Source organism: Eptatretus burgeri, chromosome 18 (genome assembly GCF_056783735.1).
Source record: "Eptatretus burgeri isolate ZD-2024b chromosome 18, Ebu_testis_v1, whole genome shotgun sequence".
Taxonomy (NCBI): Eukaryota; Metazoa; Chordata; class Myxini; order Myxiniformes; family Myxinidae; genus Eptatretus; species Eptatretus burgeri.
In genome coordinates, this window is record NC_140978.1 from 6,057,918 (window position 1) to 6,077,321 (window position 19,404).

The 19,404-nt window shown below is 41.6% G+C and overlaps 1 protein-coding gene across 5 annotated transcripts in view; it reads right to left on the reverse strand.

The window, feature by feature from the left end:
- LOC147008517 (bifunctional heparan sulfate N-deacetylase/N-sulfotransferase 1-like) overlaps positions 1–19,404 on the reverse strand; it is a 320,471-nt gene that overhangs the window by 30,947 nt on the left and 270,120 nt on the right. For all 5 annotated transcript variants that reach the window (XM_085863803.1, XM_085863799.1, XM_085863800.1 and 2 more), the window contains one exon: positions 5,325–5,513. In XM_085863803.1, coding sequence (XP_085719929.1) covers positions 5,325–5,513 — 189 coding nt within the window. The remainder of the gene's footprint in view (positions 1–5,324; positions 5,514–19,404) is intronic.

Sequence of the window (19,404 nt, forward strand, 5' to 3'; positions counted from 1 at the left end):
AGCACCACAGAGCCTTTTCTCCTCCTCATCCAGCCCCCTCCCCCAGCTCTTCTGTAATTCCCCACACTCTTTCAAAAACTCTCCTTACCCCCCCCCTCTCCTCCCTTGTCCTACCTTCCCTCTCCCCTCCCCCTCCCCTGCACCTAAAGCCTCCATGTCCTTCATGGAGGGGGGGGGCGAGACCGGAGAGGTGACGGTGGAAGACAGAAAGACCACCGACCTGCCTGTGGTGAGAGAGTGAGAGGCTCAAAGACTCATCCTCATCGCGGGAGATACCAATGATGCTTACTATAATTCTTCCTCCCGCCCATGGTAGACTGAAGCTTGTGGCGAAACAGTTGTCCTGAAACAACTTGCCTTTGTCTCATGGAAAGCAAACCCAAATGAGGGTAATCTCAGTTCCTTCCACAAAGCTCAGAACAAGTGTGTATCTACCCTCAGGAGAGCCAAAAAACAACATCTTTCTCATCTCAAGTCTGAACTCTCAAACCTCTCTCCCTCCTCAAAATCCTGGTGGCATCTAATCAAATCTGTTTCTGGTATATGTCCCCCCCCTCCATGCCCTCCCTTACCACAAATGGCTGCACTGCTGATTCCTCACGTAATAAGGCTGAATGCCTAAACTCGGTGTTTGCATCTAAATCTTGTTTGTGTCCGAAACCAATCGCTTTCTGTACCCACCTTACCCAGTCACACGCAACTGTCCCTGGACACTGTGTCCTTTTCTTCTGACAAAGTGGAGAGCTTGCTGTCAAACCTCAACTCAGATTCTGCAACCGCTCCAGACAATCAGCCCACATGTCCTAAAAACCTGCTCCTCTGTCCCTCTCTCTCTTTGTTCCAGTTACCCCCTCATTTGCTCAAGGTCATCTGCCATCTGCTTGGAAATCAGCAAACATTACCGCTCTGCATAAAAAGGTGCAAAAACAAATCCCTGCAACTGCAGACCAATCAGCCTTCTCCCAATTGTCAGCAAGATTATGGAATCCATCGTCGCTTCAGACATTAAATCCTTCCTCTTCTCCAAAGACTTGATTTCCGATCATCAATTTGGTTTCAGACCAGGTCACTCCACCCTGGAGATGCTGCTTCTGCTCTCCCAACAATGGATGGAGATCCTCAATGCCAGATATGAAATCAGAGCAATATCGGTAGACATATCACGTGCTTTCGATATGGTCTGGCACCCTGTCCTGCTCACCAAACTCTCTTCCAATGGTATACAAAGGCCATTTCCCCTCATGGCTCGCAGACTCATTCTCCTGTCGCAGCCAACGTGTGGCCCGAAATGGAGTTCTTTCATCCCCTCTTCCTGTCCAGGCTGGAGTTGCTCAAGGCAACATTCTGGGCCCTGTTCTCTTTCTGGTTTTCATCAATGATCTCTCCGACTCTCTGGAAAATACTCTTTATCTCTTTGCTGATGATGCCACATTCTGTCGTACCATCTGTCAATCCCTCAGATCGGCAAGCCGCAGCTTCTTCGCTCTCTGCAGATCTGGAAAAAAAATAATCACAAACTGGTCCTACACGTGCAATATGTCTTTCGATCCTGACAAATCTCACACTCTCACTATGTCTCTCTGAAAGGACCGTTTGGAACCCCCCCCCCCCCCCAATCTACTTTCTCAACAATCTTCTGGAAGAAGTCCTTTCATTCAGGCTTCTGGGTCTCATTATCTGCCATGACCTTTCCTGGGAAAGTCACATTTCCAACCTGGCTTCCAAAGCCAGTCACCGACTGGGAATCCTCCATCGTGCAAAGTCCTTCCTTGGCCCACCTGAGCTCCTGATCACATACAATGCTTTCGTCCGCAGCCTGATGGAGTACTGCTCTCCCCTCTGGGCTGGTGCTCCTGCCTCTCACCTTTACGCTGTGGAAACTAAGGTGTTTAGCATCATTGGTATTTCCCGCGATGAGGCGGAGTCTTTGAGCCTCTCACTCTCACCACAGGCAGGTCGGTGGGCTTTCTGTCTTCCACTGTCACCTCTCCGGTCTCGCCCCCCCTCCTGCTGTCTGCGATATGTCCACCCCCACCCACATATTTCCGCAGGGCGCTCAAGGTCCGCAGAAACCCCCTCCTGGCAAAACTACCAAAATCACGAATCACTGCTCACCTTCACTCTTTCATTTCTCTTTCTTCCCGCCTTTGGAATAAACCACCTCACTCTGTTCAATCCCATTCTTCCCTCCTGGCCTTCAAAACAGCTGTTCACCACCACCTCTTATCTTCCCCCATCCAAAGCCTTGATCTTTTCTACCCCCGTTAATCCACCCAAGCCCACATCCTTCAAATTCCCTGCTTTCCTTCCTGAAAGTACCTGTAATGTCCATCTCGTATACCCCGTGTTCCCCTCCCCATCCCTCTCCCTTCCACAGATCTCCTCATGTCTCTGTTCCCCACTGTTTTGTCCTTCCCTCTCCCACCCCTCTTGTCTCATGCACCCCTTACCGTGCGCAGTGTGTTAGCTCTCCTACGAGCCTCAACAATGTAAAAAAATATATATATTCCACAGAATACAGGAAAGACAGCTGAGATGACAGGATCCCAGCCAATTGGAGAGAGCAATATTCCAATGAGCTGTGGACAAATGACTTATAGACTGCAAATCGTTCTGATTTTGTTTTTGTTTTTACAAGGAAAGATGCAATGGCAGAGGATGCCCAGTCTGTGGCTGGCATTGGAGGCGAGCTTTGCTATGTGGTTGGCCCAGGAAAGGTCGTGGCTGAGGGTGAGGACTAAAATCTCAAGAGTCTGAACCTCTTTCAGTGGTGAACCATGGAAATAGATCGGTGGGTACATTTGACACTCCTTCCACAGCAACAGTGTGAGACTGAGATTCTTCCAAGATTGAAGGACATGTTCCATTTATCAGACGAACGTATAATCAATTCCAGATAAGCAGACTGACGCAGCTGCCGTTGCCCTATCAGTGCGACGGGGATTCTGCAAGACACAGCGCGGAGTCTTCTGTAAGAAAAAAATAATAATAATTAAAAAATAAATTACAGAAGAAGAGGGGGTTTTCCAGAGCTTTGCAGAACTCGCTTCTGTGGATGAAAAACACGACTGGGCCCAACGCACTGCCTTGGAGTACGCTCGCCTCCACTAAGAGAGGGAAGAAGATGAAAGAGTTCCAATGAGTGGACAAAGTCAGAAATCCATGAATGAAGGTGGGTCGTATGCCAAATGTGGAAAACCTGGCAAGCAAAGCAGGATGTCAGACTGCGTGAATTTCCGAGGTATGTCCAGCGACACAGACCTGACCTCGTGTTTAAGATTCCGAGTCCGAAACCATTGCTGAGAGAGCAGCAGCATGCAAATGTCCTTAATTATCAAGTGAAACATGCTTCATGCTGTCGAGTCATCGGCTATTAATAATTCACAAATTATTATTCTGAACTAACAGCACATGTCAATGGAAGCTTTCTTTCTCCCAGCCTGTCAAGATCCGCCCGCAATTCATATCCTGCCTCCGTCCATGGATGCAAGTCAAGTTCTGAACATTCAAACCCAACCCAAGTCCTTTCCTGCCTCTGTCCATGGATGCAAGTCAAGTTATGAACATTCAAACCCAACCCAAGTCCTTTCCTGCCTCCGTCCATGGATGCAAGTCAAGTTCTGAACATTCAAACCCAACCCAAGTCCTTTCCTGCCTCCGTCCATGGATGCAAGTCAAGTTCTGAGCATTCAAACCCAACTCAAGTCCTTTCCTGCCTCCGTCCATGGATGCAAGTCAAGTTCTGAACATTCAAACCCAACCCAAGTCCTTTCCTGCCTCCGTCCATGGATGCAAGTCAACTTATGAACATTCAAACCCAACTCAAGTCCTTTCCTGCCTCCGTCCATGGATGCAGGTCAAGTTCTGAACATTCAAACCCAACTCAAGTCCTTTCCTGCCTCCGTCCATGGATGCAGGTCAAGTTCTGAACATTCAAACCCAACCCAAGTCCTTTCCTGCCTCTGTCCATGGATGCAAGTCAAGTTATGAACATGCAAACCCAACCCAAGTCCTTTCCTGCCTCCGTCGATGGATGCAAGTCAAGTTCTGAGCATTCAAACCCAACTCAAGTCCTTTCCTGCCTCTGTCCATGGATGCAAGTCAAGTTCTGAACATTCAAACCCAACCCAAGTCCTTTCCTGCCTCCGTCCATGGATGCAAGTCAACTTATGAACATTCAAACCCAACTCAAGTCCTTTCCTGCCTCCGTCCATGGATGCAGGTCAAGTTCTGAACATTCAAACCCAACTCAAGTCCTTTCCTGCCTCCGTCCATGGATGCAGGTCAAGTTCTGAACATTCAAACCCAACCCAAGTCCTTTCCTGCCTCTGTCCATGGATGCAAGTCAAGTTATGAACATGCAAACCCAACCCAAGTCCTTTCCTGCCTCCGTCGATGGATGCAAGTCAAGTTATGAACATTAAAACCCAACTCAAGTCCTTTCCTGCCTCCGTCCATGGATGCAAGTCAAGTTCTGAACATTCAAACCCAACCCAAGTCCTTTCCTGCCTCCGTCCATGGATGCAAGTCAAGTTATGAACATTCAAACCCAACTCAAGTCCTTTCCTGCCTCCGTCCATGGATGCAAGTCAAGTTATGAACATTCAAACCCAACCCAAGTCCTTTCCTGCCTCCGTCCATGGATGCAAGTCAAGTTCTGAACATTCAAACCCAACCCAAGTCTTCCATCACCGATGTAAAGTTCAGTATTTTGGAAGTTTTTTTGCAGAATCGCTTTTAAAATAGTACCTCTTGATAATCAAAGTTAATTACATCTTAATTGTTTGAGAAGAGCGAAAAATAAAAAAATAAAAAGAATACACGGGTATCAAAAATGACTCGGTGAAAATAACGTATAAAATGGGGAAAAAAAAAACTCATACAGATGTGTGAAATCGAAATGAGTCAATTAGTATGTGCCAAGTAAAACTCGTACCAATTAAACATTGATAAACATATCCACCAAAGAAGAAGGTATTTTTTTTGTTGTTGTTAATGTATTTTAATTGTGAAAAATAAGATTACAGAAATCGACATCAGGGTGTTTACACCTTTCATTTCATTGAGGTTAACATCGATGATAAATTGGCCACATAATACAGGTTTTATTAAGTTCCATGCCCCTTCCCCCTCTTCTCCTGCTAATTATTTCTAACAGATTAATTAACTTGGAAAGGACAGGGTTTGTTGTTGAGTCATGGAGTTCAAGGTATTTCATCCTGGCATCACATCATGCTTCGTTATAGGAATTCCAACTCACTGTCGTATAACATTCGAGTAACCTCACCCAATCCGCATCGCTCGTCTCCTCCAATCTCACTCACCATGACCCCACGATGGATGAACCCCCGGCGATAGCGAGCCGGCTTCAGGTGTGGATACTCTTCCGTGCTGGTGACCCGAACACCCCAGACGTGGCGCCAAGCATCGTACAGGGTCTCATGCATTGGGTACACACCCGAGTGGTGTGGGGCGACTGCGTAATGGCTCAAGTGTATTGGGATTCCATGATCCTGCAACGAAGAACAAGTACTTTGAGAATAGCAGTGATGTTTAGTACGAAAATGGGGTCATGGGAGAGGAGCGAGGAGGGAGGGGGGAGGTGGGGAGCGTTAAAGGAAGGGGGTGAGTATGGGGGGAGTGGGGGTGTTAGAATGACATAAACTAAGCGAAAAAGTTGTGCTTTCGTGAAGCAAGCTGTTTAATATAGTCTTAACACTTTCCTCTGGTTTCTGGAACATCATTTATTTAGTTATTTTGTTGTTTTGCATTGTTGTCTTGTCAACACACAATACAACACTGCAGACTCTCTTTACAGTGATAGTCTTTTGACACATTTTGACGAGGAAATACAAAATAGTTATTCTTGTCTATTAATTTATTAATCCATCCTTTCTAACCCATCCCTCACACAGCGGGACATCTGGAGATGATGGTGTGTGTTGTGTGTTGTGTGTTGTGTGTCTTCTTTTTAACCATTTGAGCTTTTGTCATGAAATTTTCAACAAACCTTTTTGATAAGAACTAGTGTGGCTCAGCACGCTTTGTGTACCTCACCACAGAGGCATACAATACAGTCGTGGCCAAAATATTGGCACCCTTACACTTTTTTCAAATAACTCACAATTTTCTCCAAAAATAAGTTGAAATGGACAAAGTATTTGGTCTCCACAATTCTTCATTTCACTATTAATTATTACAGAAGCTTTGTTTTTGATTCAGAACTTAATATATCTTTTTAAATCAGAAAATAAAAATAAATGGCATTAACAAAATTATTGACATCCTCAACTAAATATTTGGTAGCACAACCTTTGGACAAAATAACTGCGGTCAAGCACTTCCTATAGCCATGAATGAGCTTCCTACACCTCTCTACTGACAGGTAGACTGCTCTCTTCTTGTGCAAACTGCTCCAGCTCTACCAGGTTTGAAGGGTGCCTTCTCCCAACTGCTGTTTTCAGATCTCCCCACAGGTGTTCAATGGGATTTAGATCTGGACTCATTGCTGGCCACTTCAGAACAGTCCAGCGTTTTATCTTGAACCATTCCTGGATGCTTTTTGAAGTGTGTTTGGGGTCATTGTCCTGCTGCAAGACCCATGACCTTTAATGGAGACCCAGCTTTCTGTCACTGGGTTGAACAATGCGCTCCAAAATGCCTTGGTAATCTGATTTCATGATGCCGTGCACACAGTCAAGGCACCCAGTGGCAGAGGCAGCAGAGCAACCCCAAAACATCACTGAACCTCCTCCATGTTTGACTGTGGGGAAGGTGTTCTTTTCTCTGAAGGCTTCATTTTGTTTTCTGTAAACATGGAGATGATGTGTTTCACCAAAAAGCTCTAATTCGGTCTCATCTGTCCACAGGACATTCTCCCAGAAGGATTTTGGCTTGTTCAGGTGTGTTTTGCCAAACTCAAGTCGATCTTTCTTACGTCTCTCTCTCAGCAGTGGGGTCCTCCTGGGTCTGCCACCAGAGAACCCCCTTTCATTGAGTTGGCAAAGGATGGTGTGAGTTGAAACTGTCGTACCTTGTGTCTGAAGATCAGCTTTAATCTGTTTGGCAGTTGATCGAGGTGCTTTCTCCACCATTTTAACAATCCTTCGCTGCAATCTTCGATTAAGTTTGCTCTCGTGACCACGTCCAAGGAGGTTGGCAACAGTGTCATGGGCCATAAACTTCCTGATAACATTGCTTACAGTGGACACAGGAAGATCAAGGTCTCTGGAGATGGACTTGTAGCCTTGAGATTGTCCATGCTTGGCTACAATATTGTCTGACCTCCTCAGACAATTCTCTGTTTTTCTCTTTTCTCCACGCTCATTGCGGTACACAGTGACACAAAACAGCAGAATGACTCCTTTTCTCTCTTCAAATTGGTTGAATGAGTGATTTTCATATTGCAGGCACCTGCAACTCACCACAGGTGAGTTCAGTTCCAAAGTAAAGGAGAATCACCTGCTTGAAATCTAATCATTTCTAACAACTTCCAAAAGGTGCCAATAATATTGTCCGGGCCATTTTCTGATTTCTGTGTGGAATAAGCGGAGATTTCGTAATTTTTCAGCTTTTTTGTTTTGTTCCACTGCAAACCAAAGAAATACAAATGTGGATACCACAATATTTATCAATTTAAACAATTTTCTGAAAGAAATGGTGCATTATTTGAAAAAAGTTCAAGGGTGCCAATATTTTTGGCCACAACAGTAGGTCTGTTTGACCATGCCTGCTTTCTCCAGGAGTGAGAGAAGGGGGGGGGGAATGGTGGAAATGGGTTAGTGGGGGTGATGTTGGTCAAGGGTTGTGAGGGTGATGGGGGATCATGGGTTGTGGGGGTGATGGGGGAATAGTGGAGGGGGAATGTTGTGGCACTGGGGTTGAGGGGGGGAGGGGAAGGGGGATGGTGAGGGAGGTCAGCAAAATTAATTTTGTGCTCTAACTGAAATATATAATGCAAATGAGAAGTCAAATCCAACATATATAAGTAATAAGGAACTGAGCACAAATTTATATTTATTTTAAATTATCAGTTGGAGCTGGAAGGGAAGGTCAACACAAATTTATCAAAAACTGGAATGGAAATTCGAACTGCCAGCCTGACACAGCAGACGTGCCCCCAATACACCACTTTCCTTGGACTTCCGGCCGAGTTTTTACATGATATCTTTTCTTATTCCCATATCTCGATCTCAATCTTGATTAATCAAATCAAAGTAACAAAATTAACGCTGATGAATGCAGGCAAGTTATGAATGTGTTTCTTCGGTTAGCTTTACACATAAAAACAACATGGCGGAATTTATGAAAAAAAATTGAAGAAGAAGACGTTTTGGTCACAAACATAAATGTAATACATACACGAGAGCACTAACAAGCCTGTCAATTGAGCTGATTGGACTGAAACCGTTGTCGGTCGTGGTCGCCATTTTATTGGCCGTCAACATGACACGCGAGCGTATATATATATATATATATATATATATATATATATATATATATATATATATATATATATATATATATATATATATATATATATATATATATATATATATATATATGGTCCACTGAATGTCGGAATAATGCACTTTGGAGAATATTTTCGGGCTCTTATGACTATTGCCTTCAGCAATTGTATATAAATAATATAGTTGGTGAGATGTTCACACACAGCCCAAACAAAAGATGCCAATTCCATTTAAAACCCATGGAGGTCACTTTTGACAGAAGTGTAACAAAGAAATAAAAATAATTATATATATATATATATATATATATATATATATATATATATATATATATATATATATATATATATATATCAGTAAACACTGGATTTTTGCATTGGACACGATTCCACGATCAAGGGGTGCCTGTCCACCCATATTCAAGTTTTTAATATCAAGAACGATTTGAGAGCCACACTATTCTATTTCTTTGTGAACCAATCATCAACTTGGCTGATCATGTCTCAACTTTAGGTTTCATTACTTTATATATCTATCTATAATTCCAGGTGTGTGTGTGTGTGTGTGTGTGTGTGTGTGTGTGTGTGTGTGTGTGTGTGTGTGTGTGTGTGTGTGTGTGTGTGTGTGTGTGTGTGTGTGTGTGTGTGTGTGTGTGACCGCTGTTTCTCGACAACCACTGGTCCGATCTAATTGAAACTTGCCAGGTATATTGCTGGGGACCTGTGGATGTGCCTTTTCAAGGATTGATATTAATCGGACAAGTGGTTCCCAAGTTATGGCCATTTATTTACCAACCAATGAAAGGACACGTTGCTGCGTAGGTGTGGCCGGTGGGGAGAGAACCTCAGCCGCGTTCCCCATTACAGGTTACAACGTATGGACTTCCGGATAATGATGACTTACTGTATTCTAATAATTTCTCGATTTCTTATGCGCATTTATAGATAAACACAATGCCCCAATCCAGTCGTCATTTACGAGAGCGAAGGAACGGCCTGTGTAGTTGTTTGAAAGTTGTTTGTTTTTTTTTGCACATACGTTTTTTCCCTTTTCGTTTTTCTCTTCTCTTCTCTTTGTGTTTTCCCTTGCCATGACATTGCGAAAAGGCAAAATACGTTGGCGCTAATTGAATAATTGGGCATTAAAACTAAATTGCGAAAAATCGTAACTGCGATATGCGAACTTCCGGACAGTGAGGACTTAACTTCTGGACTTCCGGAGAGTGACGACTTACTGTATTCTTTCTCGATTTTTTCTAGATTTTTTCTCTATTTATCGACTTACTGTATTCTTTCTTTCTCGATTTCTGTACTTTCTCGATTTCTTTCTCAATTTTCTTAAACACAGTGCCCCAATTCAGTCGTCATTTACGACAGCGAAGGAATGTGCATGCGCAATGGAATCTAACGAAGCACGAGCTGCTCGCTTGACACGCGACGCTACTCGCGTGACAAGGCGTCATGCAGCTGAAACGGATGAAGAACGAACTGCTCACTTGGTGAGAGCGAAGGAACGGCCTGTGTGGTTGTTGTTTCTGGCACGCGGGTTGAATTATCATTTTTTTTTTTTTGCATGTACTGCCAAGCACGTACGGGCCACACATGTACGGGCACGCACGTACGGGCATGCACTAGTTATTCCAATGCGTGGCTTTTTTTGGCCTTTCACCAAATTAGACATGGTTATGCTCATAAAATGCATTGCAATATATAAAGCTAAGAAAATCAGAACTTTAGTGGAAATGGTGAATGTTTTTATTTAACTGAGGTTGTATGGTAATTCAATCAGATATAAATGGAAGACACATACAAACACGATTTTGAATACAGAATAACATGAAATAATGACGACAGCATCAAAATGTTTGTCATAAATACAATACAGGTATATAAAATGATAAATTAAGAATAGATGCAAATTTGTTGATCACTACAGAAATTAGTTTTCTACACATACATGAAGGGACAATCAGGAATTCATAATCGTGAGATGTATTTTAAATGTCAAAGTAACCAACATGCTTACAGCCATCCTGTAGTTTGGATACATGAAAACTACCAGATGGATTCACATTTAATTTTCAATGCAAAAAGACTATAAACTAACATTATCTTTCCAAAGAGGACATTTTTATGTAAAATCTTGAATAACCAGCATTGTTTGGAACAACTAAATCACCGATGGTTGAACACTGTGAGTCTAACAGATAAATTACGAGTACTGGTTTCCGACTTGTGAAAATGTCTTACCCCGATACTTTAATCTAATGGTAAAGAGCATGTGTAGTATTTTATTAACCAGCTCGTCCTCATGACTTATCTCACCTAGAGCCAAAGGAATTGCATGTGCTACCTGAACAAAAATGGGACTTGTATTCTCGTGAATCCACCTTTGTGTTGTGACTTTTAATTTAAGGATCACATTTCCACTGCACATGGGCTTGTTTACAACCACTTCATGGAATATTTGTTCAAAAATCTTTACAAGTTTGAATACCTTAATTGAAGCAAAATACAGACCACCTCTATCCTAGACAGCCACCAACCTAGCAAATTCATGTGGATTCTCACTATAGCTATGCTCAGAGGATACACCAGAAGGCCCCACCAGTAGACCAACACATTCTGCACAGGACAGATTACTGACTGACCTCCTAACAATATAGCCTGCAATGTAGATCAAAATCATGTTGACGACTTGACGGCCGAAAACATGGCGGCGAGTTTACAGGGTGGCGTCAGGTCACGCGACCGACTTAGCACTCTAGCTGATGTATTACCTCCATGGTCACAAATATACATAACCATATCCGTTTGCTCCATTATAATAAGATATGGAAAACACTAATTAATAAATGGATTAAAATGTTAAACGGCAAAGGCATACATAGTGAGTACAAATAGCATTTATCAGCCTGTAGCGGTCCTTTCCCTCTCGAGACCAGATAGCATTCGTTCACTCGTTGAACATAACCGGTGTGTTTTCCCTCTAACGGGACGGGAGAGGCGGGACCTAAAGGGTTGGAGCTGAGGGAGTGAGTGACGAGCGGTTTGGTGCGCGGCTTAACGTAAAGCACCACTCTCGCTATTGTTTTTCTTGTTTGCTATATTTGGAGGGTTACTAAAATTATTTTAAAGCACTCTCTGCAAGTGTCATCACGAGACAGACACGACACAGTCGGGTTTTTTAAGATATATATTTATTTTAATCGCTTCCGTCTTTATTTATTTATTTATTTGCCATTGGAGCTTCAGCGTGTCGGTCAGGCCATAACTTTTTTTTTAACCATTAGAGTTTCAACAAACCTTTATCATCATTACTAGCAGACCCTTCCATGTTTTTACACGATTCAGCCTTGAAAAGTCTAGCTAAGACAGATATTACGAACAAAAAACATTTATTTATTATACAAATTGCTCATCCCTTTATTTGGGTGGTGAAGAGACAATAGACTGCTGCAACCCGGATAACATACATGAAGCAAACACATGCCTAATGGTTATGACGGGTGACCATTCTTTATTTTCACACTAATCGGCCATGAAAAGTCAGGCTAAAACTGAAATTACATTCAAAAACATTCACTTATTATACAAATTACTCATCCTTTTATTTTGGCAGTGTATAGGCCACAGACTGCTGTCACAATCCCTCCTGAAAATAATAAAAATAATCCAAGATACACACATGAAGCAAAAACATACGTATTGCTTGTGTGCATATATTATGCATTGTGGTTATATCGCTCAGATAATTCCAATTGCACTGGGCCATGGACTGAGACCAGAGGTCTGCGGCCTACGTGCCTTCACAAAATGGCAGATATGTGATTTTTTTTTTTCAGAATACAATTGTGAGTGGAGTCAGGCAAGCTGTCCAACCAATGGGGCGAAGGCAGTCCATCCACACACAATACAAAAAGGAACTGGCTTTTATATACTGTATATATATATATATATATATAGATATAGATATATATATATATATATATATATATATATATATATATATATATATATATATATATATATATGAGACATGGAGAGCACTTATCCTTAGTACAATTCACAGACCGGTGTTTGTTTAGTGCACTACTCTTACAGTTCTGAGCCGATTCCTTCCAGACTTGCTACATAGGATCAGCATGCCCCAATTTAATGTATGGTGTGTTTTTGTCTTTACTGGTGGTCTTGGGAGCGGGTGGAGGGTGGGACACAAATCCTCTATGTAAATGTGTATCGTGTAGTGCCGCCTCCAGGTGGCGGAGGGTATAACAAGTCTCCAACATTTACGGTCCTGTATTCTGTCCCCACTTTTTCCAGTGTAGTGAGGTGTTTTTAATTATAAGCAGTTAGTACATTTTTGCTTCATGCACGTAACTTGGGTTATTATTTTTTGCCGATACAGAGCTGTCAGTTACCTATATACCACCCAAATAAAAGCGTTCATCAGAAGAACATGTTACATGCTTGGAACAAGATCACCCGTCGGGCGGGTACTCTGCCAGTTAATAAAATTTACTTATTATCTTGCCAAAACGAAGTTTTTGCAAGATATGTTAGTCAGCTTGTATGTTTTTTTTTGTTTTTGTTTGTTTGTTTGTTTGTCTGGAATCACGTATAAAAAATTATGCAGAGCACAGTTATCATTGGAAATTTTTGTAACTTCGCATATCAGAGTCCTATAGAGGTCCCTTTCAGCGCAGAAAATTTTGAAGGTCAAGGTCAAAGGTCAAGGTCACTTTGTCGCAAATCAGGGGAGTCGACGAAACCCTTATTTTTTGAGTAATTTTGATCGGATCGTCTTCAAACTTCATGGGAATATAGTTCATGGTCTGGCGCTCAGCTGATTAATTTTTGGTGGCGATTGGCCTTGACCTTCATGGTTAGCGCCTGAGGTCAAACATATTTGACCCCAAGTTCAAATTTTCAAGTTTTAGGAACCATATCGTATAGTACCTCAAATTGAACACCTCGATGAGTGCTTTCTAGATATGTCAAGCTTGAGACATTATGACATCATTTGGTGACGTTATGAGACAAACGCATATTTTTCATGGTTACTCTGTAGAACGATTCTCATCGGAATCTCTCGTAGGCAGATATTCCTCAAGGAGTCGCTCCTGGTGGATAGCAGCTCTGTTCACCTCAGTGTGACCTTAAAGAAGTCACACGTGGTCACCTTTTGGCAAGATACGGGTCACCCTGCGGGTGACATTGTTTTTATTTTTTACTGTTTGTTTTCATCAAGTTTAATTAAATTGCAAATCGGATGTGGACGGGCTTTGCATTTTGGAATGCTTTCTTGTTGCATTTGTTTTTATTTTATCACAATAGATCATTTAAAAGATTATTTGTTTAAAAAAGTGTGTGTAGTGCACAATTTTTATATATCATCTTTATATATATATATATATATATATATATATATATATATATATATATATATATATATATATATATATATATATATATATATATATATATATATATATATATATATATATATATATATATATATATATATATATATATATATATATATATATATATACATACATACATATATATTTCATTAGTTATTCCAAGAGCTGTAGATACTGTAGAAAAATGTGTTTCTCCAAACAGATATGATAAACAGGGTAAACTTATTCCATTACTCCCCAGTGAGTTATACCCATTGCGTCCCCACTTTTGAGGCAGATTATAAATGCTTTATGTTTTGAAACTTTTTCTCACTATTCATACTGATGACATATGGTGTACCAACAAACCATGGGGTGCTCCAGCTTGAGCGAGAAATGGGAAATACTTCATAATGATTTATTCATTACAATTTTGGGGCATTTTAAAATCAGCTTTGATACCACAAAGTCAGCAATGCCGATGGCTGGTACAAGCTTTCCAAAGTGAGGGTTCGTAAACACACTTCAATTGCATAGTCAACTGCATCATTGAACTCGGAATTAAAACAGAAACAAATATCTGGGGTTGTGGGGAAAGAAATGACTACCACGGGTTACACGGAAACTGTCATAAATAGCAAGCCAATAGCTCTATCATCAAAAATAACGAAGTAAATGAGTGGATGATGGAACAAATTCATTAATGAGCATCAAACATAAAATATTAAAGCACAAGTCATTGGTACATACTGCTCTGTGCAAAGCCCAAGAGGCTATTAAAGATGGATAATGCATTTCCCCAGGCCTACGTAAAAGAACATTCCAATTGAGATTCAGAAATCAGAGATATCTAAGAATGGCTAAGCCTCACTTCACCCATAACCTTGTTATTTTTTTGACCTGTATAATAAAACTGCAAGTGGAAAACCTCCATCAAATCATCCGTTGTTGTATTTCACATCAAACATCCACAGAGTTTCTTTCAGCCCATCACTACTGTTATCCGCACATCATTAGCAGAGCATGGGATCTCCGAGAGAACAGAAGTACTTGAGGATGAATATGTGAAAAGGGTCAGTAACATTGAGAGAGATATCTTATATTGACCTTTTTTGCATAAATTAAACGGCAAGCATCAAAATGCATCCTCTAAATATGAGCTACTCTTTCCTTGGTGCACAAAAATGGGTGACGGCCTTATGATGTAAAACTCATCTCAAATGGCAAGTGGTGAAATCCCCTTGAAGGATGTGAAAAATAAATTTGTAAATGATTATTAATGCAAATATATTTTGGCTGTCATGACTGAAAGCGCAATGAGCAAAAGGCGAGTATGTAATCTGACAAAATTAACTTGTGATCACTCGAAGGAGCCCAAAGCTGTAAATTGGCGATGTGAACAAAATAAGGAATATGAGAAAACAAATCAGGAAAACAAGCGATGTGGACAAACAAACAAGTGGAATGGGAAAACAAAGTAGCAAAAAACCCAAAACGGGTGTGCGTGGAGAATTATGCCGATCGTCTCTAAATTGGAGTCTAATTTCAGGAGCAAAATTATTTTTGGTTGCTTAAGGCCCGGTCACACCTTGACGTTTTAGCCAACGTATGCCGATTTTTGAATTTTTTTTCTAAAACGCTGGCACACGTTGAATACGTTATGGGTAAGTTTTGATAACATTGAGAGCATGCTGAAAAACACTGCCATACGTCGTTGTACGTTGGCTTTAAACGTTGTACTTTTCGGTTGTCCTCAAATTTTTTCATGCTTGAAATTTCACGACGTATGCCGGCGTATGACTCACACGTTCCGCTACGCTGGCCACAAGTTGTATGCACGGTCTGCGATCGTTGACAGACGTCAACACATGCTACTTGTAAGTTAATCATAAGTTGAGACACACCGAGGTAATGTTTAGCATACCCGAAACTTATTTCTAACCTATGATTAACGTGTTGTTGGCACGTTACGCGATCGTTGCCACACATCGACAGACGTTACTTTTAAGTTACTCATAGGCTGAAAGACGTCGGTATAATGTATCGTCCTTGCGTCAGCGTCCACGGCCACGGCCAGGACACTTATTTGCAGCATTCTTCAAACTTTTCTTCGGCATGACGAGGATGTTCACACTTCGATGTCTAGCTTGGCTATGATTCTAATTGTCCATCGGCAGCGTCTATTTAAAATAGTCGAGTTTGAGCGTTTTAACACGTTCAGAAGAAACGCTTCAAATTTCCAAACCCCAGCGTCAAAAAACAAAGGCGAGTGACAGCAATTTAAATCGTTCATTGTAAACAATGAAAATAGCTGAGTGGTACCGTTTAAAAGTCGTTGAGTGTAAAAAAAATCGAATTGTTGAGCGCAAGCGTCTACTTTCAATAGTGGGGTTTGAGCGATTTCGCACGTTCAATAGAAACGATTAAAATTTCCGAGCACCAGCGTCAAAAAACAAAGGCGAGTGCCAGCAATTTAAATCGTTCATTGTAAACAATGAAACTAGCTGAGTGGTACCGTTTAAAAGTCGTTGAGTGTAAAAAAAAATCGAATTGTTGAGCGCAAGCGTCTACTTTCAATAGTGGAGATGCAGCCATTTAAATCGTTGAGTGGCAGCCTATGAACCTACCCGTGGACACGCGGACGCAAGGACGATCCATCATAACCCACACCCTCCCCCTCACACTCACCTACTACTGCCAACATGAACAAACTACTACTAATACTAATACTAATACTAATACTAATACTGATACTGATACTGTTACTGCTGACATGGACATCGACTCAAAAAGGACTCGAAAACACAGTTGGGTTCCCCTTTTATGAGCAGCATTTTTATATACCAATTCCCAAAACCGCTGGGAACACGTCTTCATATGGCAGTTGTAAGTTTGAAACACGTTCTTTTATTTTTTTTTGTCGACCGGTAGACATCATTTGAATACGTGTGCATACGTCGATGTTGGTTGGGACTACGTACAGAATTGGTTCAAAGCACGTCAAACATAAGTTATAAATAAGTTTCGCGTAAAAAAGACATTACCGCGACGTGTTTCGACTTATGAGTAGCTTATAAGTAGCCTTTGTGGACGTGTGTAAGCGTCCACATATCGTGTGTAAAACTTATCCCCATCGCATGCGAACGTGTGTCATACGCCGAGTACGTCGTAAAATTTTGAACATGTTCAAAATTTCTTGACGTACTCTACTTACTACGACTTATGATAGCGTATTTAGCGTTCTACTCACGCATACCAAACTTACTCATACCGTATTTGACGTGCCCCAACGTTTTAGACACACTTTTTGTTACGTCGGCATACGCTGGCAAGATCGCCAAGGTGTGACCGCGATTTTGACCCTTCCATTTCTACGGCAGTTATGATTCAAATCGTTGTGCGTCAGCCTTTTAATAGGCTACGTCACGACATCGTCGGCGATGCGTGCAACGCGCTATGCCTGAGTTAGACTATCGTTGGGCATCGGTTGTGTAGGCCGACAACAGGTTCAGCATTCGTTGGTATAAGTTATCTATAACACAACGAAACGTTCTGTGTTGTTACCAATGCGTTATACATAAGACCAAGTCGCTATGAATACGTCCGAATCTTTAAAAAAAAAAACATCAAAAGTTCAACGTAAGCCAGCGTTTTACATAAATTTTAACACGTTGCCATCGCTGGCTAAAACGTCAAGGTGTGACCGGGCCTTTAGCAGTTTTATTGATTTTTGTTTTTTTTTTGTCCACTGAGATTCTCCTCTGCAACCACAGAGAGAAGTTTTGGGGGGGAAAACAACATAACCGCAACAACGGAACTCACCAGAATGACAGTATGTTCTGAAATACAAACCTGACAAAAGCCAATGAAATGTATTTATATATTGTTATAATCACTCAAAAAGGAAGCGAATGAGGAAGCATGGATGCAATCGATTATTCACGGAATTGGAAGCATTTTTGAAACATCTTTCGCTCAGTCGCATGATTAACATTTGTGAAGATGTTAAGGGTAGTTCCTGACAGTAGCCACCATCCTGCCACATCCTGCCACACCATGCCGCCAGCTCATTGACAGGTAAAGCTGCTCACAGTCACTCCAGAGGCTAACAATTAAAAGTGTGTGTGTGAGTGTGTGTGTGTGTGTGTGTGTGTGTGCGTGTGCGTGTGCGTGTGCGTGTGCGTGTGCGTGTGCGTGTGCGTGTGTGCGCGCGCGCCATCCCTCAGCATGATGTGTGTAAACATGCACACATAAACACAAATGAGCACAAAAACACGCACGCATGAACACACACATTTACGTGAATCTTTAGGCAAACCAGACAACCTTAATCTTGCAAGTCTCAAGGCCGAACTCTCTTTCCTCAAAGCCATGGCGGTGTCTTGTCAAGTCAAGTCACTGGTGAATGCTCTCCCTCTATCTACTGCCTCACCTCAAACATCACCAACACAAACTCTGTTCAAAGAAGGCAGAACACTCAGAGTTTGCCTCCAAATCCAGTGTTCCCAACCCATTACAGTCTGTTCCTATTTCACCCCCCTCTTTCACATTATATGCAGGACTTCGATTCCTTCTCATTCATAGAAGTAGAGAAAGTTCTGTCCAGCTTCAACCCTTCCTCCATGACGGGCACAGGTGGCATCACTGCCCATGTTCTCAAATCCTCCTCTGTCTTGCACTCTTCAGCCTGTCCTCTGGAAGTCAGCAAACATCACTCCCATATAAATAAGGATACAAAAATATATTGTCTCAACTACAGACCAGTAAGCTTACTTCCAATAACAAGCAAAATCAAGAAATCCATCATTGCTGCTGATGTCGAATCTTTTTTCTTATCAATCAGCCTGACGTTTGAGCATCAGTTTGGATTCATTCACAATCGTTCAACTTTGGACATGCAGCTGCTACTCTCTCAGCAATGTAAGGAGTCCATAAATCTCAAATAAGAGATCAAGGTGGTTACCTTAGATATATATATATATATATATATATATATATATATATATATATATATATATATATATATATATATATATATATATATATATATATATCAGGCATTTGACTGCAGTCTGGCTTCCTGCTTTGCTTGTCAAGAGTGCTGTCTGTGGCATACAAGGCCACCTTCATACTTTGTCTTCCCCCCACATGTGCAGTAAATGTGTTGCTATCAATAGACCGCTCTCCTCTTCCCTACAAATGGAGGTTGAAATGCTGCAAGGCAGCATCTTGGGCCCAGTGTTGCTCCGCATCTCATTGGCCAGTCCAATGCTCCATTAAACCGGCTCTTCCTTTTTCCCAATGACTCTACATTACCTTGTTACGGTTGTAGGGATAGATGAAGGAATTTCATTGGAAAGTTCGGATTGAATGGGAGTTGTTTGGTTCATGGACGTGTAGGAGACATCTCAATGTAAATTAAGTAGGGAAACTGTGAGCTTAAGTGTTAGTTGTCACCACACGGGGGGGTGGTGCAGTGTTAATTAGGTAGGGATTAAGGATAATTTTCACCAGTATGTAATTGCCCCC